Source organism: Alligator mississippiensis, chromosome 1, assembly GCF_030867095.1.
Source record: "Alligator mississippiensis isolate rAllMis1 chromosome 1, rAllMis1, whole genome shotgun sequence".
Classification (NCBI taxonomy): Eukaryota; Metazoa; Chordata; order Crocodylia; family Alligatoridae; genus Alligator; species Alligator mississippiensis.
Genome location: NC_081824.1, coordinates 103,155,190 through 103,178,267, shown reverse-complemented (window position 1 = coordinate 103,178,267; position 23,078 = coordinate 103,155,190). Strand labels below are relative to the sequence as shown.

The 23,078-nt window shown below is 39.9% G+C and overlaps 1 protein-coding gene across 2 annotated transcripts in view; it reads left to right on the top strand.

Annotated features, from left to right (window-relative positions):
• Window positions 1–23,078, top strand: part of CEP85L (centrosomal protein 85 like) — a 200,968-nt gene that overhangs the window by 114,807 nt on the left and 63,083 nt on the right. For both annotated transcript variants that reach the window (XM_014597387.3, XM_019479562.2), the window contains exon 4: window positions 18,829–18,950. In XM_014597387.3, the coding sequence (XP_014452873.2) occupies window positions 18,829–18,950 (122 nt within the window). The remainder of the gene's footprint in view (window positions 1–18,828; window positions 18,951–23,078) is intronic.

The following is a 23,078-nucleotide window of genomic DNA, read 5'->3' as shown; positions in this document are numbered from 1 at the left end:
CCCAGGCTTCTGGCGCAGGGTGGCTATTTTGCCAAAAAACGTGCGTGTCTGCAGAATTGTACCCTCCACATTCTTTCCTATGTTTAGTTTTACAGTTGAGTCTCCTATTACACAACAGATGTCATGTTACAAAATAGAGCCTTTCGAGTAGGGTCACTGGCAGCCCCAGCAGCTCCTTATGCACTTCTGGAATGGACACCAGTGGCTTCAGCAGGCTGTCCTTTACCTGTCCACCAGCAAGGGAGGTCAGGGCCTAATCCACCTGGCAAGCAGGATGGTGGTCTTCCATCTGCAACCCCTTCTGTGCCTGTTCTTTGTTGGTGAATGCATACCCTGGAAACAGTGGGCCTTTGCTTTCCTGTCAGGGGGGTGGGGTGCAGGGATGAGTGTGATTTAACAAAAAAATGCTGCTCCTAGATTTAAGAAACTGATAATGAACCTCTGGACCTGCAGGTTGTAGACATGCTTATAGAAGTTTATTGCTGTTGAATCCAAACTGCTAGAAGTTCCAGAGTGAATAGTTCAGCATGGCGCCTTTACAGCTGATATATGTGGTTTCTGCACATCTGGGAATCTATATGGTCTCCCTGCATGATTAATGGTTTCATTTACGAATCAAAGACATGGGAAGAATTTTGTGCAGGCTAAAAAAGGCCAAAGGTGCAGAATCTTCAGGGTTCTGTACAAAACTTGATTCACTGCTGCTTCTCTCAAAACATGAAGGATTCTGAATCTTCTTCTTATCCACTGGAAATTCCTTAACAGTAAGGGTGCAGCAGAACAGTTAAGTATTACAAAGAACCGTGTTAAAAATATTTTTCTGAAAAGCTGCAGTACTTTTCCTAAGATCCATGTCTTTCTACAGAATGAAGTATCCTCCAAACATACTGATATTTCAGTTGCGTGCACAGAATTGTATGAAACTAATTTTGTCAGATTGAACTTGACTCCCCATTAAACTGTAATTTTTCAATAAAAGTCTACCATTTCTTGATCTAAAGTCATCCTCCCCAAATTCCAGATTTCAAACAGAAGAGTTTTTCATACTTGAGGAAATGGTATCTGCTGAATATTGCCAGTGGTGTTACAATATTTACTAACTAGCTAACCTGAATATCCATTCTCCATTTGATGGTAACCAAGCTGTAGTGTAGCCCAATGCAAATGGCAGTGGATTGAGATTTCAGTGATCTTGCTTAGATACCTTCTATTCTCACTTCTGGTACTTGTTGTTTTATTATAGCTGGATGAATTATTTTCTGTGCGTGAGTGCTTTATGGCAAACTTCTTTGGGGGCTGGTTTCACAGAACTGCTGGTGTATGGCAGAATTGGTGGACTTTCCCTTTCATCAGTAGCACAGTAGTTGAAGGGCACCTGGGTGCCCTCTCTTCTCAGTCTCTCCTGTTGAAATTCTTCCTTTTTTGTATAAATGAACATTCACTGGTTCAGGGACAGAAATTATACATCAAACAGTATAAGTGATTGGAAACTGGTTCAAATCTGCAGTGCAACAGAAGTTTAGTGCACATGGCTTTCAAAATGGCTGAAACTGGTTTAAGGTAAACCTGGATGGGTATATGATCAGACTTAACTGATCTAGGTTAAATTGGTTTATTGAACTTTTGCCCCAGGTCCCCTCCTGATTCAAGTTAACTCACAATCCTCCAGCATCCCCAGGATACATTGCACCTCCCTCACAACCCTCCCCTCCCTCCCCCCCCTCCCACACACACACAGGGGGCCGGGGGGGGGGGGGGGTAGGCTAGACTTGGCCAAACCTGTTTGTTTCAGTTGAGCAGGGAGGCAAACTGTAGTGCCCCCGACTTCTGGCCTGGGCCACTGCAGGCATGTGGCTGCATTTCTAGAATCAAAAGTGAATGTCTGTTCACTTGCTGATTGGTTCAATCTATGCAGCTTAGACTAACCTTCAAAGATTGAATCGATTCAACCTAGGGCTTTTTGGCCATCTGTACTTTAGCCCAGGTGTCCCACCAGGCTTTTTTAACAATATTAAAGTATTTTGCACAAAGTAGAACAGTTCCAGCAGGATTGAGGGATACCTACTTTGGGATACCATACAGCCAGGTGCTTAAGACATTCATCTGTAAAGTGGGAGAAATGGATTCAGATCACTTTAAGCAGAAGAGGGACTTGATCTTGTCCTCCAACATCCTGGGCTTGTGCTCTGCTTGTTGCACTACCCCCTCTCTCTTCTTTTACTTCCTATTTTTTAAATGTCTGTATGAAATACTCTGCATTGTCAGATAACATTTTATTTAACCCTGTAGTATCTTCTGTTTGTATTTTCCCAATTTGGTACAAGTAAATCTTATTTGCACTGCACTGTGCTTAACCCATAGGCAAATCACTCTTTATCATTTTCTACCTCAAGTGTCCTGCTGTGCAAAATGGGTATAGTGGAATAATATGCCTGGTTTCTTTCTGAGTTCTTTGAGGTTTACAAATGAGAAGCATCGTAAAATATCTAGGAACTAAATATTCTGTGATCTTGTTGGTCCGTATGGAAGTTGGAAAGATTAGACTCTGTTTATACTAAGAAGCCCTCAAGGCCTGACCTTGGTAATATCTGGTTTGACCTTTTTGCCTCTAATTTGTCTTGAAAGGATGGAAAATGCTTTCAGTAACTGACAGGATTGCCCTCAGACCCATGTATGAAACTCTTGGTTTTTCAGAGACAAGTGTGTCTCAAGTACATCTCATAATGTCAAGTGGAAGAGGTTTGCCATCTGGAACAAAGCCAGCCAGCTAAAACCGTTCATTCCATGCACAGAATATTTGACTACCTTCCACACTAGTTCGATACTAATTCTGTGTGTGGCATGCAGCAGTTTGGGAGGAAAGGTAGAAAGCACAGCAGCAGAGGGCAGGGATCTATCTAAGCAGCAAACCAGACAGGGAGCAGAGGGAAGGAATCAGAAAGCAGAGTATTAGGTCAGGCTGTGAACAAAACGCAGAGCGGCAGATCAGGCAGGGGAAAGGGATTAAAGGGTGCGGTATTAAATTGTGGCATGCATGCTAAAAGGTTGTCCCATGCTGCATTCCACTGTACAGAAATGGAATAGTCAGAGAATTCCTGCTAAAATGTTAATAGTGAACTCATGCGCTAAACTGTTTGGTTTATCGTGTGAAAACCAGATTATTCTTCTCCTTGATAATCCCTGCATAAAAGACAGAAAACAATTTGAGCTCCCACTCAGCCTTTTTCTTCAGTTGAAGTTGCAGGGTTTATATTTGTAGGCTAGATACACAGTCAGAAAGTCTGAGGCTGATTCAATTCAGTCTTTGTAGGTTAGTCTAAACTGCACAGATCAAATTGAAACAGAAGTGTACAGACATTTACCTTTGATTCGGGAAATGCAGCCACATGCCTATAGTGGCTCAGGCCAGAAGATGGGGGGGCGCTAGAGCATGGCTCTCCGGCTGTGTTCACTACTTCTTCCTGCTGCCCCTGAGGTTTTTGGGATTTACAGTCCAGAATTACAGCAGCAGGAGGTTGCTCATCACTTCCTCTTCCTGCTTCCAGGTGCCCCTGGGATTTGTAGCCCACAGTTGCAGCCAGCAGTAAGTTTGAGCAGGGGCAGTGGTGACACGTAGGAGGTGCATGGGGGTACATGTGCACCACCTGAGAGTGCTGGTGAACCCCCCATCAGCCAGCGTTCCTGGGCGGGGGGGCAGGTGAGAGCGCTGGTGCCCCCTCTAAGAGCACCAGTGGGGGAGTATGGGTTGTTCTGGAAGTGTCAGTGCTCTCCTGGAAGTGTCATCCGGGTGCCTGGAACTGCCAGCAGTGTGCCGCTGCCACTTGCGGGTCAGTGGAATCGGCTGTGGGGGGAAACCCCCTCTCCCCCCAATTGATGACTGGCCACTGGGGGGGCAAGTGACCCCTGGCTCGAGAGGCATCAGTTGCCCATGAGTGGGGGAGGGGTGTTTAGCCCCCCCCCCCCCCCCCCCCCCGGCCCCAGAACTTGACTGGGGTTTGCCTGGTGGGGTAGTTCTCTCCCAACCCCACAGACTGGGCTGCATCTCCAGCTGGGCTTGCCCCTTCCCCACCCCCTTGTCAGCCAGGCCTCACTGCTCTAGCCAGGGGTGGGGCCAGCCCCAGCACAGACCAGCCCAAGGTGGCAAAGCATGCTGGGGGACTGTGTTTTAACTTGAACCAGGAAGGGGTCTGGGACAGAAGTTTCATAAACCTGTTCGATCCAAATCAGTTAAGTCTGATATTACATTTGACCAGGTTTATCTTAAAATAGTTTCAGCCATTTTGAAACTGGCTTATGTACACTGAACTTTTGTTCTGCTACAGGTTTAAACCAGTTTCTGATCACTTAAACTGGTTTATGTGCAACTTCTGTCCCTAGCCATAGAGAAATACAAAAGGTATCTTCATTATGTTCCACAGGCTCTTTGAAAATTTTGGCCTATATTTAATATGAAGGCACAGACCAAGAAGTCCTGTGTTTTTCCCACAGCTTTGCCTCATTAAATTCACATGAAACTTGTTTCTGCTTTTTTCTTTCTTTTGACTAAAGTCTGTTGTTGTTAATTCACAAGAGATTGGAGAGCATGCTGTGCAGCACTTGTACTGACAGCATGTGAGTAAGGGAAGGACAAATTTGTAAAACGAGTCACAGCTGCGAGACTTCTAGAACAACAGTTTCGCTGGATTCCATCTTTTCTTGCCTGTTAAGATGAAGTCTTGGCTACCATCTTCAGTGGTGGATTTATTTGGTTATTTGAGTGTATTTTGAACTCGGTTTTTTACAAGTAACGATTTTTGAGGGTATCTATTTGATGCATCCTTTTTTTCCATTTAATTTCAAAATACTGAGTCTGTTGAAGTGGTCAGTTGCTGACATGCATAACTGGTTTCTTCTTACACTACTGATTTTGTGGTATTTTTGAGAGAGAGAATCCATTCAGCTCAATGACACAAGGCTGCCCATTAAAACTTCCAGGTCTGCAGTTTCAAATATCAAAAACTTTTTGCCAAATATTTATAATAGCATTGTAGTTCATATTTAAAAACTAATATAGACCTATTTCATCACCTTTCCTTCTAATGTAGCAAAAGTGTTTTTGTGTAATTTCCAAATGAATCAGTATTGTGAATGTGTGTAAACTAACACAGGCTACTGTTTTGTGGCAATAGTTTTTAGGTAATTTTTGTCTGAGCCCATACATCTTTGATAATAGAATCTGCTGTGCTGTCCGTATTGATATCTGTCTCTTTCTTTTTCTCTCATTTTTTTTCCTTTCTAGTCTCTGCATGTTTTTGCCATACCCGAAGTTGTCTGTTCTCATCAGCCTCTTTGTAGAAGTGCAGTTCATAAAATGATTCAAACATGAGCAATTATGTTGACAGCTGTAGTGCCATCTCTGCTTTATTTTTGCATAGATGACTTGCAGAATTCAGGGATACTAATACACCACTTTTTTTCTTGAAAACTTTTTTCCCTTCTTTCTCCGGATCCAGGCATTTTGGGTGCAGACAGAAGTTTAGGTTTGTGCTATTGGCCCCCTGAAAGTGCTCTACAGCCATGCCATGACACACATGTATGGCTGCAGAGCACTTTTAAAGTGGCTGATTGTGTGACAAATTAACCCTCATCAAATGAGACATCCGATGAAGGCCCTCCACTTTGAAGTATCTTAGGGAACCTGTGTTCTCTAAGGTTAATTTGGGGTGTGATCAGGATGGTCAGCAGGAAGGGAGAGCTGATGGGATTGGGAGAGCAAGCTTCTGGCTGGGGTTTGCTCAGCCTGACTTGGAGGAGGGGGTGGGTTGATTGGAGCCCTCCTGCCTCACTTCCCCTCCCCCAGCTTCCCCCTTCCAGCTTAGGCTCAGCAAACCCTATCCAGCAGCTCACTCCCCCTCTCTTACCCCTTCCTTCCTGATGACAATCATGGAACTGGGGGGTGGGAGCAGGGGGACAGAGGTGGCTCCTCAGCTGCAGGCAGGCTCCTCAGGCTCCTGCAACCAGGCCCAATCTCCCTCAATCAGCCCAGGGCTGCAAAGCATGGAAAGAAGTCCTGTTCTCAAATACAAGCTAAAGACAGCACTTATATTCATTGGTTTATACTACCTCTGGCAGGAAAGATGAGATCAACTTAAAGAAAAATAGTGACATATTTTTACAAGTGCTTGATAAATTAGGTGTATAGACATAGCAGTAGCATACATTTAACATAAATCTGCCACATCTATCACATTAGAGAATCGGAAATTAAGATATTATCAGCCCTGGAAACTTTTTGGGTGGTTAATTTGCTGAGACTGTTAATGTGCTAATCATGATTATTTCATTGCTAATCTTGTCTTCCCACCTGCTAATCTGTTTCATTTTATCTACTGGCTGGTGTGTGTGTGTGTGTGTGTGTGTGTGTGTGTGTGTGTGTACGCATGCATGCACATGGGTGCACGCATGTACTACCTAAAACTGGGTGCTGATCCAATTTCTGGTCTCTAAGGCTAAGTACAGACAGCCAAAAGTCCAAGGCTGAATTGATTCAATCTTTGTGGGTTAGTTTAAACTGTATAGATTGAACTGATAAGCAAGTGAACAGACATTTAATTCTGTTTCTGGAAATGCAGCCACATGCCAACAGTGGCCCACATCTGAAGCTGTGGGGTGCCAGAGCATGCCTTTCTGCCTGGCTGGAACAGACAGCTTGGGTCAAGGCTAGCCTGCCCACCTTGCAAAGGGAGGTTTGTGAGGGAGGTGCAAAGCATCCTGGGATGCTGGAGGACTGCAAGTTAACTTGAATTAGGAGAGGATCTTGGACAGAAGCTCAATAAACTGATTTAACCTAAATCAGTTAAGTCTGATACTACCTCCATCCAGATTTATCTTAAACTGTTTCCAGCCATTTTGAAAGCAGTTTATGCACATTGAACTTCTGTTGTGTTACAGGTCTGAATTGGTTTCCGATCACTTATACTGATTTATGTGTAATTTCTGTTCCTAGGCTAAGTGATATTATAATGTAGATAAATAATAATGCTGGTTCAATAATTTATTTCCTGGATTTTTAGTGCATAAGTTTTCAATCTTAATTTTATATCAGTGTTAGCTTTTTTGAAATTGAATAACTATTTACACACTTCTGTCAGACTGAATTCCAGTTTGGAGTAATGGATTGAAGAAATAATTTTAACAATTTAGCTGTGGTGCATTGCAGAAAGCTTCAAAGAAGGAAGAGGAACTCAGCCAGTGTTCTAGTGGGCTCCTGTTTGTCTCCTGAATGTTACAGTCAAGAACATGTGAATTTAAATGTAATAGGAAGATAATATGAACACTTTATAAAACAAGTGCTTCTATACTTAGGAAAGACCTGCTTGTTATCAATGGAAAATTCCAGACACTGTTACTCTTAACAGCATATATTAAATGGCACCTACAAGTGATTTGTGTTTGTAAGGTTTGCCAGAATATAAATGGAAGCAGTTTTTTACACAAAATATTGGTGTTGGTACAGAGTTTAAGGAATGGTTTTTCTGTTGCTTTGTGAGTGTCATGATTTTAAAGTTAATGGGTAGATATGTAGGAGGAGTTGCATAATCTGGCTGTCAGCTTTGGGAATGCCTCTTTCACATCAGAGTGTTCTGGCTGAGAAGGGGCAGAGATGGGGAAACTTGTAGAGCACAACTGAGTAATTGGCATACCACAAACAAGACAGTATTCTTTGTCCATGAGAGAGGTACCCCTGACAATGTGTTATCATTTTTGCAAGGTTCAGAAATGAATTTTTATGCCTTTTTTCATTTTAGTTTCAGATAATTTGTGTGGATAAGTTCATCAGCAGTGCTGCTGTAGAAGTAGAGAGAGAAGGATGTTCTCATGAGTCGTACAGTGCCCAATAATATTTTTCATTTGTGTGTGTAGGTTTTGTGCTGACTCCTTGTCACAGAGATGGGGTCTGTGTAAAACGAGAATACTTAAGTGGCTGGACAGATTCTGAGCAAATAGATTGCTTACCAGTGTCAGCCTTCTGGGGCTAGGACTGCCCCCTTATGTTTCTAAGTGTCTTGCACAAGGGAGCTGGGATCTCTATGCGATTACAAAGCAAAGCCATAATACGACTACTTCGAAAACTCAGGAGATCCAGAATGCTGAACGTCAATAGTGAATTGCAGTCATTTTTATGCCAATCAATTTTTTGAAATGTTTCTAGGAAATCAGAAATATTCCTTTCTGTGTCAGATGAAAGATAGTTATATGCAATTGATATCCTAGCATGTTGAAATTGAAATGAGTCTTATTAACAAGTTTTTTTGAAATTCTGATAAAAATAAAGCAAAAATCTCTCAACCCCAAACCTCCTAACATTAGTCTCTCCATGTTTTACTATCATGTTCAAGTTCCCATTCAATACAAAATGCAACTGCTGCCCTTTTGCACCAGTTGCTTTAGTTTGTTAAAAACTTTCCCAAATGCCCAGTTTTTCATGCCTAGTTTTTTCAAGTTTTGCAAGAGACTTTAATGAGAAGTACATAATTCTGCTTCGTATCTATTTTGTTTTGTTACCATGTCTCTGTTCCGCCAGTGATGCCAATTTCAACTTTCCATTTCTCATCTTGGGACTCAGTTACCTTCATTTTTTTCTCCTGGGCCATCAGCCAGCCTGCATATACTCTTTCTTCTCAGGACCTGGTTATGCTGTTATATCTGCATTTTAGCAGCCACCTACTTAGCAATGGCTAGTTTAGGGACCTTTTGCATAAACTAATATTACTGAAAGCTTTGGAATTATATAGGATCTGGTCTTGCTTGATCCATTACAATTAATGGGAGTTTTACCATTGAATTTTCCTGTTGTGCAAGCCTACGCCTAGGCTACATAACTGATCTGATTATTTTTATCCTCATCTTTCCTTCGTCCTCCAATCCTGTTGCTTGTTTATGATAATTTTTTGTGCTTTGCACTTAATTAAATTGTGGGCAGTAACTATCTTATCTTACTGACTAAGTGGGGACACGATCTTGATTGGACTGTTGGCTTCATCACAAAAGAGACTGTTATAATAGGAAAGAGGACAAATTACACCAACCCATGTGACACAGGGTTAAGTGTTTCTGGGGCATAAATGTACCCATCTGTCACTGGCCTCAAATAAAAAAGGATGTTATCTCATCTCGTGCTTGATGTGTGGTTCCAGTTCACACCCCCTTGCTTTTAATCTGGAGGAAAAATTGCTTTCAAAGTGCAGCTTTTATTCTGTCAATAATTGACTCATAAAAACCAAGATGATAATTTTCTTTACCATAAATGGTAGCTGGTTCTTGTAAAGATTGTTTAATACAATTTCAATAAAAATATCATACAATGGAATGCATTAGTGGAGGTCTGCTTAACACAACAAATTGGACCCACCTTATAAAGCAGAGCTCTGCTTTTATCATTATTATATCTAAACAGAAACTGAAATAAGTAGCCAAAAGAGGGGAGAAATATCTAAACTATTTATGTTGCTTTCGCAATAATGTTGCAAACTCTCTAAGACACACATACAGGAATAGTAATGAAAGCAAAGGAACATTAAAACTGGGAGGAAAACACTCTTGAGTAGGTTTCTTTTTGGCTAACTTCAAGATTCCAGTCAGTGCTCATTTAGATTTCTGGGAATTGGGAAACCAATTAGTGCAACGGTCATTCTGGCCTTTTGTTCTTCAGAAGTCCCTTGTGTGGCATGTGTATGGTACGGATGTGATCCAGGTGTATTTAAGGTGGAACCTTTATTAATTTAATTGTGAGTATGTTATGCGCTATATATATGGGGTTGGTCCTCCTTTAGACATAGAGGGGTAAATTGTACCCTAAATTATACTGTTATATTACTTGTCCCCATTTGAGATTATATACTGTAGTGAGAAGGAAGAAACTGTTACATTACTATGACCACATCTCTGCCAGGGCACACTTTGTACCCTCTATGTTCTAGTGTTTTTGTGCAGGGAACTTCTAAGCCGTGGGACTTCCCCTAATTCTTTTTGGGAAATTTTTGTCACCAAATTTTTTTTTTCAAACTTTTTTCCTAAATTTTATAATCCAAATTGTTTATTTCCTCAATTTTGGCCGTTAGTTACCATATGCTATACATTATGTAAATGATTACTCTCCATCCTTAAAAATATTTTCAAACTGATATCATGTCTCTTCAAATTGTGCACTGGGTAGTTAGCTCTTCTGATCTCTTCCTCATAAATCAGTCCCTGCATCTCTCTGGTCGCTGTTGTTGCACTTCTCCGAATTCAATCTAGTATGTCATTATATTTCTGATAATATTATGCCCAAAATTGAATGCAGTATTCCAGGAGAGCTTAAACCAGAGCCATATAAAGAAGGTTTACACTAGAGCTATCTTCTCCATAGTCTGATGATACTGTATTTTCTGACTACAGTTGCATTCACTTTTTTTCTAGTCAGAATATGCTGCTGAACACTTGCCAGTGGACAGCAAATCAGACAGTTAATTGTTTTCTCATACTAATTACCTTCCAGGTTACATGATGGCATGAAGCATATTTAACTGTTTCCATCCAAGGTATATGGTTTCATTATCTTCTGGTGATGTTTCTAATCTCTCTAGGACCATTTGTATGTCACAGCTGCTCCTAATTTGTAACATAATTTCCAAATTTATTTTTTTTATGATTTCTGTGTGTTATCATCAGTAAGGATGTTAAGGAAGACTTAAGTCCAGTTCCTGCAGAACCCTATTAGATGCTTTTGATTTGGAGGTAGGGTTGCACGGTTATGATCGAGAACAAAATCTGACTCAGAATAAGTAGGATTTACAAAAGCAGCTGATTTTTTTGTAACATTGAGATTTTGCTGTTGTAAGAGTTTTACCCACTGCCTGTTGCTGAGTGGCAGCACTCCTGTTCACATGCCAGCAGTGCAGAGTATGATGAAGCAGGTGGCCAGAATACAGGTGCTACAAGTCACCTGTTTTATTTTGTTCTGTTCCTGATTCTCCTGCTGGCTTTCTGTGTGACCTTTGGTAAGTCACTGAACTTTTTTGAGACTTCCTTTATCTTTGCTTCACAGGGGTTTGAATTAAGAAGCAGTTCCACTTTCTGACACTCAGGCTAAATGGATTGAAATCTGGGAAGCAGTGTTAGGGGAGGGAGAGGAGAGTTTGTTCTTTTCTTCTTCTTCTCTTCTCTTAGGCTGTGAAGCAGCTACAGCGCTAATCCATGACCTCTGCTGTAGTCTCAGAATCCCAAGCTTCCTAGTTACAAGAAGAGGAAAGAACGGTTGGATCTATACAGTTAGCAGAGCTTCCTGGCTTGTTCCATGACCTGTGCCCTCCTGTGGAGGCAGGAGTTTATTTAGTCCTTTTGTGACTGATTACGTAGAATCTGTATGTAGTATGTTTTCTGGGTTTCTTTAATTTCATGAAGCTGCAAACAGTTGGCCAGATGTATTTGTTCATTTAAACCAAGCGTATCAAACTTCCAGATCCAGCCAAGGGCAGGAGGTAAGATTGGGCTCCTTGGAGCCCAGATCCAGCCCACGCATGGGGTGGCTGTAGCAGCAGTAGCTCCAACTCCTGGCCAGTCCAGGAGACAGTGACTCCAGATCCCACTGCATGCCTCATACCAGAGCTGGAGCTGCTGCCATTGATGCATGTGTTTCATGCTGGGGTAGCAGCTAGCTCCAGCTTCAGTCCAGAGCATGCAGCAGTGACAGTTCTGGCTCTCTGTCTGCCGTGGGACACAAAGTGACTGGAGGACAACCTGGGCTGTGCCAGCCCTCATTGACCCTCTGGCTGCTGTACACTGGGGTCCAAGGGCGCTGGACTGAGTGGCAGGCCCCTTTCTTCCTCCCCTGTGCACAACTTCCAGTGGTCCATCAGAAGCCGAGCAGGCTGGATACAGCAGCTCTGAGGACCATATTTTTGACACTCCTGACTTTATATAATTTTTAGCTTCCTGTCACTTGTGAGTAATAGTTCTGTTGGAATAGGGCTGTTGGAATTTTCACTGTTGTAAGATAGAAGTTGATATGCTGTTTTAATAATTCTCACGAAAGAGTATTTCTGGAAGAAAATCCTTTTTCTTACTATTTAGTTGCCACCTAGTAAAGAATACAAAATATATTATTGGTGGTTTACCCTTCTGCTCAGCTGCTGAGGGCGTCTCTACACATGCTTTGGGGTGGAGGGGGTGCTTTAATTAGAGTGGCTCATGTCAGGGGTGGAGGGATGAATGCTTTAAGGAAAAAGCAGGAGAAAGTTTTGGATATCAACATATCCTAAATACATTTTAGTAAAAAAAAAATTCAAATACTAGTATCCTCTAGTCAAGAGAGAAATTCTTTTCCCACTGTTGGGAAACATGATGATATCAGTCAGCAATGTGTGTCCCAGCAATAAATATTTGCATATAAGCTAGTACAACAAAGACTTACAGCAACTATCTGTGTCTTAGCAGTGACTTGACAGCTTGCCAGGTCCTGAAAGTCAAAAAAAAAACAAACAAGTTAGTGAGGACCTTTGGAAAGCACTGTGTGAAGGGGATGGTTTCAGCTGAACAGATGTTTTCAATCTAAGCTAAATACGCTTGGAAGAGGTGCCAGCCAGCAGAAATAGTTGTGTTTTCTAGCTGCAAAAGAACACTTCAAGTGTTAGACTAAGATCTTTTGTAATTTTGGGGGGTGGTGGTTGCTGGAGTGGGGAGTGTTGCTTGTGTATTATATATGACTTCTAAAAATGAATTCTGTTCCCTGTCCTTGATTTACTGGCTTTAGAGGACAAAAAGTTCTCAGATGTAATTGGACCACCTGTGTGGTGTTACCACTCAATTCAAGCTATTTGGAAACTTGTTGGGAGTATTCGGCACCATGTGTTCTCAATGAATGAAGTGTGTCTTTGTTATTTTGAGCACTATTCAGAAAGTATTTATAGCACTTGGATACAAGGAATGGAAAAATAATTTGTCTATTTGAAATGACCACCAAAACACTTACTTTTGATAGCTCTACCAGAAAATATTAGTGAACGCTAAAGATTGTCTATATTACAAAAATCTTCTTAAAAAAGCAAAGCAAAATAGGTTTGTCTGTCACATAAGTTTTATGTACTTACTGTTGATGTGTATTTTGGAACCCATTGTGTAGCAACTATTTGGCAAATCACTTATCGTATGTTTAAATAAACTTTCCAAAGTTTATTCTGTCTCATACTTTCAAGTGTCATTGGTATTTCACTGACATAGGTTGCACAGTCAGTTTATAACAAGAATAGATATTTTTTGTTTTGTTGCATGTCCATCTGATTTTTTTTAACTGTTTTTGCATTGGATTTAAATGATCGACTGGTTTTGAAATAATGCTTCAAAAAAGTATCTAAAGCAGAGGCTTCCAAATAATTTTCAAGACTATTTCACATTTCAATAATAGTCTTTAATCTCTCCCCACCCAATCCATTTTAGTAACTTTTCTAATGAAAGTTCATTCTCATTGGTTAGCATAAGAGCCAAAACTTATCCTTGTCAAGCAGTGAGATGGGTTAAATTTATTTATATTCTTTGTTTATACATTGCCCTTTGTTTTAGCAGCTGAAGACTAACTTTGCCTCTTGAAACTACAGAGGGAAACTTACAAAAGCAGAATGTAATGTTGGAATCAGGTTGATACCCTCATATCCTTGAAAAAATGTAAAACCCTTGGCAGTGATTGCCCAAAGTCTTGGTTTTATGTCTCTTATGGAAGAGAAGCTAGCAGTTAGTGGTGGATGGGTGTCATGTGTCATGCCTGTTGTTATTTGTAGGGCTCGATTCAAAACAGTGGATGGCTGCTAAGTCCTTTGATGATGCTAGTGCCTGCCATCCTGTGACAGGATATGGAAGCACCCTGCTCCGTCTCTGGTGGAAAAGGATTTACCTAAATTCAGCTTTCCTTTCCTTCTACTCAGGTGCTCAAGAGAAGGACCATAGAAGATTGGCTACTCTGGACAAGGGAGGGAGAAATTACCTCTAGGAAAGCAGGATTCCACTCTCGTGTCATAGAACTGAGCTGTATCTCAAGCATGGGAGATATTGACTTTTTCTGGAAATGTTAATTTACATCCTATAGTCTTCCTTAAGGAGAAGACCTTACTGACTGGATTTTTTTATTTTTTTTTGTCCCAGCCAGTTATTGTATTAGCTTACTTATTGGAAGTTCCAGTGTATGGTTAGAGCTGTGAATGGGAATTGGCAAATGCATAGATAGGTACTGCACAGGACACTGATTCAGCATCTCGGATCAATGTTTCTGAGTAATGTAATAAATGAATCCTTGGCTCTAAGAGGCAGGGAAAGATAACAAGGGAGAGTATCTTCTCTGCTTAGATTGAAGGCTGTTTCTCTGGCTTTCTAATCCTAGCCCAATACCCGGTAGGGAATAGGAGGGCAAATAGTGGTATAGTTGGAGAACTGGCAAAGGCCAAAAAATGGGGCACCACTCAATGATTTTAGCATGCGACAAAGTTTCTTGATGTTAGGATAGACATTCTAAGGCAATGGTCTGCTTGGCTGCACAAAATAGATTCTCATAGCAGTGATTTTATGTTGGTGTACCTTGTCTGCAGCTACATAGGAAAATGAAGAACAGGGAAAGAAATGACACTGAATCTCAGTGTTTGTGAGCTCCAGAAACTGAATTGGGGTTTTAGATTGACAGTATCCACGTCCTCAAAATTCTGAAGCTGTGTGGTTTTCTAAAGGGAGCATGCACGCTATCTTTCGTAATGTTTTTATGATACAGCTATACAGTCATCAAGTTAGTTTCATTATCAGGTTGGTATTACTTTGTAAAATTAATACTAAATTAATACTAAGCATAAGCAATCCTCATACATTGTAATTGCAGGGAATTGTAAGGAGGAAACCTAAAGAATTTACCAAAGTCAGTGTGTATAATTAGAATGACTAAGTATCTTAATACTGAAACCAGATGATTTTATATTTAGACCATAGCATCAAAGCCAAATACAGAGGTTCTTCTTTAGATTTAATTTTTTGTGTAGGGGTGAACTGTTCCTTTTGCTGAAGGGAAATGTTATATGACAGAACTTAAAGGAACGTTCTTCATGAACAGAAATGTGACAATTTTTATTTGCCAGATACTACAGATGCTAATACCAAGTCTTGCAAGACTAACATGGAACAAGTTGTCATGAATAATTGATGAGATTTAAGTTATTCACCTGGAAAACTTCTTTCAGACACCTTCTGGACATCATTTTGTCAGTGCTGGTGCACACATGGATGCACGTGTGTGGGATGGATTTGTGTGGGATAGATTGATTTAAATCAAAGGTGGTTGAATTCCCCAGTATTAGTCCTCCAGTTGTTATTGTTTTGTATTTGTCCTTAGTTTTTTCCTAAAGGAAGGTTGATTTTTTTTTTTCCCCCTCATACCCTCTTCTGGTTCATAGGATCTTTGGATATTAGGGCTGGATGGTACCCCACAAGGTCATCTATCTAGTCCTGACCCCTACTCAAAACAGAATTGTCCCTGACTATAAACCATCCCAGCCAAGTGGCTGCCCAACCTGCTCTTGAAAATTTCCAGGGATGGAAATTCCACAGCTTCTCTATGTAGCCTGTTCCAGTGCTTGACTACCCTCAATCAGACAGTTTCTCTTAATCTCTAAACTGAATTTCTTCTGCTTTAGTCTGTTACGCCTAGTCTTGTCCCCTGGGGTTACAGTCTATCTCCATCCATGATCACCCTTCAGATATCTGAAGACTTTTATCAAATTTCCCTCAGTCTTTTCTTCTCCAGACTAAATAACCCTAAGTCTTTCAGCCTGTCATGCTTCCCAGGCCTTTAATCATTTTTGTCACTCTCCTCTGCACCTTTTTCCAAGCTGTCCACATCCTTCCTGAAGTTCAGAGCCCAAAATTGGACACAGTACTTCAGGTGATTGTCTGGTAATAGTTAAGAAATCTAGATTTGCAACTATATAAAATATTTACGCAAAATTTGGTGGTACTTAAATTCTTAACCAAGAGATGCACTAGTTGTATTTAATCAGTTATTTAACTTAACATACATTTATTTGGATTTGTAAATTTTTGCAACTTTCTAACATAATGAAGTGTAAATTGTAGTTCTTGTGTGCTAGGCAACCCCCATCATACATGCCAGAGCATGGCACGGAAAGGCATTTCGCTTAGCATGCTCACCTCAGGGAGGAGAGTACAAGGGTGTGCTGCTACAAGTATCAGGCCCTTTATGGCTCCCCTGCCATCTGCCCCGGGCACATGTATATCTTACAAGTCAAGGTTACGGGTGTTTTCGGCACTCTGCCCAAAAACATTGCCATCCCTTTACTAGACTATTAATTTATTTTTATTTGTGATTTGCATCGAGCTGCTGTTGGATAGAAATTGGCATTCAGTTAAAAATGTGGGGGGAAAGCACTTACTTTTATTAATGCTTTTTTTCATCTGCTAGAAGTAAATGACAAAAACCAAGAATAAAGTAAGGTATTTAAATTCAAAATTTTCAGTTCTCCCAATCTTCTGGACTCTTTTAGAGTAGGAGCCAGAACTTTAGTGTCCTGCTAACTCTGTATTTACTCAAATCTTAGGTAACCCTGAATTTCAGGTAACTCCCAATAGTTAGATTCTATACATGGAAGAATTATACATTTGTTATAATTTTCCATGTAGAGAAACGAAATATTGGAGGCTCATCTTTAATTTGCCCCTCCTTCCACTACTGCAGGGGGGCAGGCAGTGGGGAGGCAGGTGGTGTGGAGTGTTTTGATAGAAGGAATGTTTTTATTGTGCTTTTTTACAGTTTTGTCCTTTTGAGTACCATTTTTGCTTATCCCCCTGCCACCTCTGCCCCCTGCCTGCCCCACCGAAGATGGGGTGCAGAGTTAGGGGGAGGGAGGCAGCAGCTGTGGCTACAGCCATGACCCCAGGTAAGAGCTGAAACCTGAGCCATAGCAGCCATGTGCCCCCACCTTGATTCTAAAACAAGGGTACCCCCGCCCCCCGTGTTAAGTGTGGGGAGTGGGAAACTTCGTCTTAGAATCGAGTAAATGCAGTAGTGCTTCTCACTAGAACTTCTACTTGAGCTGAGGCTAGCATGGTCTTGTGCTTGATGTTCTGATTGCTTCCCTAAAGGTAAGGTCTTTTCGGCCTTATTTATTATTGTCATGGCTGGTGGATTTTACTTGCTACTTTTAAAGCTTCACTCCAAGATCCTCTGCCGAAATTAGATGCATGGCGTGACTTGAAGACATACAGAGATAGATGGTCCAGTCAGGTTTTAAATTAGGACTCGTTAGTAAGCGTCAGTTTGAAAATGTCCTGTTTAAGTAACTTAAAAAATATTTAATGTTTGAAGTACCAGAGGGATTGTAAATTTATAAAATCCTTCGGTCTCCCCAGAAAATTAAAATTCAGATGCATGAGACAATTTTTGAAAAAGATGACAGACAGCCTTACTTAGCTGAAAATGTGTCGATGATGACATTGTTTCCTGTTTATGGAAGTTTTTAAAAGGCAAGGATTTTTGTGATGTTATTGCAATATCCAATTGCAATAAAGTCAGACAAGCTTTTGAAAGACTTGCCTTGCATTTGAAAGCTTTTCTAAATTTATCTCAACATTTCAGTTAGTCCAAAAAAATCATTGGCTTTTATGTAATTCCTGGAACGTCATGGCTACATCACTCCGATACTGCCAAAATATGGAAATTTTAACACGCTAGTCCTATAAAAATAGCTTCTTCAGTGTTTTCTATACTAGTCATGTAATGTTCATCCATCAGGAAAATTAAACATAATTTTAATTAATGGTTTATTACCAAATTTTAGTCATCCAGCAATCAAAACTATAGATATCTATACAATGTATAAATTAATAGAGTTTATCTCAGAAAGCCTTCTAATTGATAAAGGTTTTCTATAATTCTGCAAGATTAAAATGTTTTAAAATACCAATTTCTTTTTAAGTTAAAAAAAAAGGTTTGTAATTATATATACTTTTTACACATTCTATACTGGAAGTGAAAAGGAAGCTTCACACTGTATATGTGGAAATGGTGTAGTGTTCATACCCTTTGTGAGAAAAATAGATGAGAATACTGACACTTTTTACAATACCACAAATAGAAGAGGTTTTCCTAGAACCTCAATAGAAATTGCTGAAATATGATTTCATACAGTTAATAATGTGATTTTATAGAACTCTAGCCTGGTTGAAAATACATGGAGATGTGAAAATGTGCTGTTTGTGTCATTTTTAATTCTTAAAACGTTTTTAGAATTTGGCCCTGAAATTTAGCTAAAACTGAATCCCACTTGTATTCTTTTAAGTGCATTTTATATTGATAGAGGTTGTATTATTTTTCATGTAGTCTATTTTATGTAAAATCCAATGAGTGAAAGGAATTATGATCAAGAACTGGTATTTGAAGACAGCAGCAGTTTTGTTATCAATCTGTTGTATATTGCTCAAAGATGGATGAAGTTAATGAAATGTATATCCAGTGCATTGTAGTATTTCCTTTAACTCCATTGTAGTTGACTTCTGAGTGGCTTTGTCCCTTCAACTGTGTTTTCAGAGATATGTAAAATGTCTTAAAAAAAAACAAACAAGATTTGATAAGAAAGTTCACTTTCTTAACTTTACTATCTGCCTGATTGTATTACTTAAAGAAAAATTGATCACGCTGCAGATTTGTGTACAAGAAAGTCTTATATTTCAGAAAGAATAGATCCCTTAACATTTATAGAACAGAGAAAGTTCTGTATTCTTACTGTTCTTTAGAACTAATTAAATAATTTATTTTTTGTTCAGGTTTTGACTGGCTCTTCTCGTCAAGGTTACCCAGCAACAGGGTATCAGGATTTACCCAATTGGGAATCTCCAATGAAAATCAAAGAAGGGTTGCTAAGACAGAAAGAAATTGTGATTGATCGGTGAGTAATCCTTTTATGCCGTCAAACTGAGTATTGAACAATAGACTGGACTATTGACATAAACACTGCTTATAGATGTTGACTTCCAGAAAGGATTGGTTGTTTACAGAAGGTTTTTGGGCCTCAGTCTCGTAAAGACTTTTGCACAAAGCAGTCACTGGAGAAAAGCAAGTGTGTGCGTATATCTTTGTTGGATCAGGAATTTAGCATAATTTCTCTCTCTTCAGGGCCTTCTTGGTGGAAAAAGGAGAATGAGACATGTTGCCAAGATTATTGCTTATAAAATTTTTACTGGCTGTAAAATATTTTTTTTCTCTTCAGCCTGTACATTTCTATGCAAGTGACTTACAAGACAACACATGATTATTTTGTATCCCATTCCTAATGGTCTTTTCCACGTGAGGTAGAGGAAGATGGATGGTTTCCTCTTTCAATGTGGAATTATTACTTGTTTAATGTTGGTGGCTCTTCTATCTATATGCATTCATTTTGATCTTTTGGACACAGCTTTAAAAGCAGTTAAATTGTGTCTTATCTCCAGTCTGTTTGCATTGGTTATGTTATCAAAATCTTCATGATGCAGATTGGAAATACTGGGAACCACTTTATTTCGAACTCAGTTTTCAATAACAGATGTAAAGGTTTAAAGTACAGTAGGTATAAGAGTTTATGGGTGAGATTCTATGTTGTGCCTCCAAAAGACACAGCGCACTCTCTTCAGCCCAGGGCAGTGGGTAGGCTCTGGTGGCTGTAAGCTTCAATTAAAGTCTTCTGATCCCAGAGGCCCTTGACATAACTTGCATAGCTTCAGGGGGTCCCGTGTGAGTAGCAGCAGTTTTCTCAGTCTGTGCTTTGGCCAACAGCACTATGTGCTATAGCTTTGTGTTTCCATGTTACTCCTGTCCTGAGAACACCCCATCAGCTCTTAGATGTGTGTTTGTTAAATCCTAAAGTTTAGGATGACCCACGGCTATCTTCCTCAGATCCTGTGTTGCGGAAATTTTCCCCATCCAGATTGGGATTTTTGGAGCCGCTTTACTATCCCTTTTATTTCGTATCTGATCTTGCATGTAAGCTCGTTAGTTGTATCAGTTGAAAGCCCAATTTGTATTTTTGGTTAATCTGTTTCCCTTATACAAGAAATGTCATTACAGTTCATTGTGAAGTTCTTTTGAACTAAAATGACACTGAATTCTATGTTACCTGTTTTTCTGCCTTGGAGTTCATACCAAAAAAAGCTTTTTTACATAGTTACCAATATAATCACAAAACTCTGACTTATTCACAGTATTATTTTTCTCCCATAGTAGTTTAGGCTGCTGACAGACTTGGAAAAAAAACCCCCAGAGCTTTACCAGAAGAGGAAGCATGTTTGTTTGATCTAGTTCCCCAGTGTCTGTATAGATCATGTGCTTCAGTGGGCCTTTTTGGCACTTTTTTTCTAATAGCTGTGTCAATCAGCTATTTGATAAAAGCGTCAGAAAGCCGCACTGAAGTGCCTGATCTATACAGACTTCGGGTGAGCTGGGCCAAACTAACGTGATGCTTCTTCTGGGCATCTTCTGTGCTCAGCTCAGGGGCACACTGAGCTGAAAGTAAAGTGCTGGTTCTTTGTTTTGTTTGTTTTTCACATCTGTAAGGAGCCTTGTTTTCTATCTTTGGACTGCTAATAGAAAACACAGGATATTCTGCATCTCTGGGAAGAAATTAGTTGTGGTGATTACTTTTCAATTAACTATGGAAGAATACATGATAAAAGTTGTCAGTGGGAACCAAAAAAACCCTTAAATAACCTCACATTAATCTGGTTTAAATCAGTGATTCTCCACCAGGGTAGTGATGCCTAGAGATCCTTTTGGGTGCAGTGGGATGCCACACAGTTTTAGAACTCCTAGATGTACAAGCTATGATTCCCAACATAAACACAGAGAGATCCAATAGAAATCTAGAGTGTTAAAACATTTTGCCTTGTATCTTGATCTTTCTGTGTTTTCTGCAACAGAAGAATTGCTCTGTCAAAAAATGAGTGAAATCTGAGAGCTGGTACTTTCCAAGGGGTACCTCAGGTCGGAAAAAGGTCAAGAACCACTGGTTTAATTAGACACCCAATGCTAAAACCAACCATACAATAAACTACCATAATGTTGGGAGGACTTCTTTCATAGGATTTCTCAGAGGAGTCAAAATTTCAAAGATTTCACTCTGTGAAATCCTATGAAATATGAACTTTCATTTCTACCCAGGAGAAGTTTTACAATCTTTTCTCCAATGCCTGATGAAGGGTGTGTGTGCCTGAAAGCTTGCCATTAAAGAATTTTTTTTGCAAAAATTGTGTCGGTCTAATAAAATATTATCTCTACTATGAGTCCTGATTGCCTTTTCCTCTAGACCAATATGGCTACAAGCTGGATACCTTTCTAGTAACTGGAATTCTTTGAGATGTCTCATCACTATCTATAGTCACATTTCTCCCCACTTCCTTTTCTCCTTGAAGTCATGAGTTAAGACTTTGCAGGTGAGAGAGCTGATGGGAAGCATGAACTGACCTCAATGCAAAGCATAAAAAGGAGCAGGACTCAGCAGCATGTCCTGCAGGTACTGCTAAATCAAAAGGTTTCCAAACTTGAAGAGCTGTGACACATGCTTGCCAAAGGTGAGGATGTGCATAGGGACTAAGTAACTTGTTTTTTGTTCTCTATTGGAGATATACAACATAGGAATTGTGAAAGAACTGAAGGGCATGGCAGAAAGAAATGAAGCATGGCTAGAGACATGTCTGTGTGGCGCCAGGTCCCAGCTGCCATTTCAACCCTGGATGTTGCACAAGTTAAATGCAACCCTGACATTGCTCTGGCATAGTGGTTCTCAACTTCTTTAGACTCAAGGCACCCTTGGAAAGTGCCAGCTCTCCAGCTTTCACTCATTTTTTGACTACAGAAAATAATAGAGCAATTCTTCTGTTGCAAAGAATTCAGAAAGACTACAACAGGTTGGAATATTCTTGATGCTGTGAATTTGTATTTGACATCTCAGGGTTCATCTTGTAAATCAGGGTTGCACAGGGTTGTGATTGAGAATCGCTGCTTTTAACACATGCCAGGGATACACCATGCACACAATAGTCCCATGAGTGAGAGAAACTGATATTACCTTGGTCCTCACACCCTGATCTGCACTGTGTGGTTAGCTTCTCTGGGGAGGCAATGGATACTTTGCATTTAAAATCTTAGATATTTCAGTAGATATTCTAATTAAAAAAGAGTCAACTCTACCCCCAGTAAGAGATATCAGAATAAAAAGAAAAATGCCTTTGATCATACTAGCTGGACAGATGCCATTTATTTGTCTTTAACATTGGAAATCTGACAAAAAACTGCATAGCTGGAACTTCATCAGCTGTAACAAAAAAAAAAAAATGTTTCCTCAGTGAACAGGTAGGTAGGCTTTTATAGTGGAATGGAAATCTAAAATTGAATAGAGTTTTTTGTATGTTTGCATTTCTCAACAGAAACAGCATCAGAAATACCACTAGAGTGGGTAACAGTCAGTTGGATTTGTTTTAGAGTCCCTTCCACAAGTTGAATTTAAAAATGATCAGTTAGGCACTTATGAACAGAATGGTATTAATACATTAAGGCGTATTTATTTATTTATTTATTTATTTATTTTTTGGTTTAACTTACTTAAAGCTATGTAATAAAAAAACAGAAATCATAGTGGATTAGAGACAAAGTCAAGTTTTCTGTACAGCCCTAAGGACTGAGTAAAGCAAATACAGATCATCCCTTTTGCAGAAAATGCATGAGAGGAGATAACCACATGAGTGAACAGTCAGAGGTGTGCACCACCTTTCCCTTCTGAGTGCAGGTTCATGAAGGACAGTTGGGCCATGAGTGAGGTTCAAGAGGAGCTGGCCTTAAGAGCAAATCTGCTAATGCTTTTGTAACATTTACAGGCTGAACACTGTACCCCACATAATTCAAAGTAATTAGAAAACAGAAGAAACACCTGGATTGTTTGTACTTAATGTATTGTATTATTTCTCCAGGATTTTGTTTAAACATGTAACACCCCATTATTTTTAACACTAGAGGGAGCAGCTGTTCTTATATTGCCTTGCTCTAAATG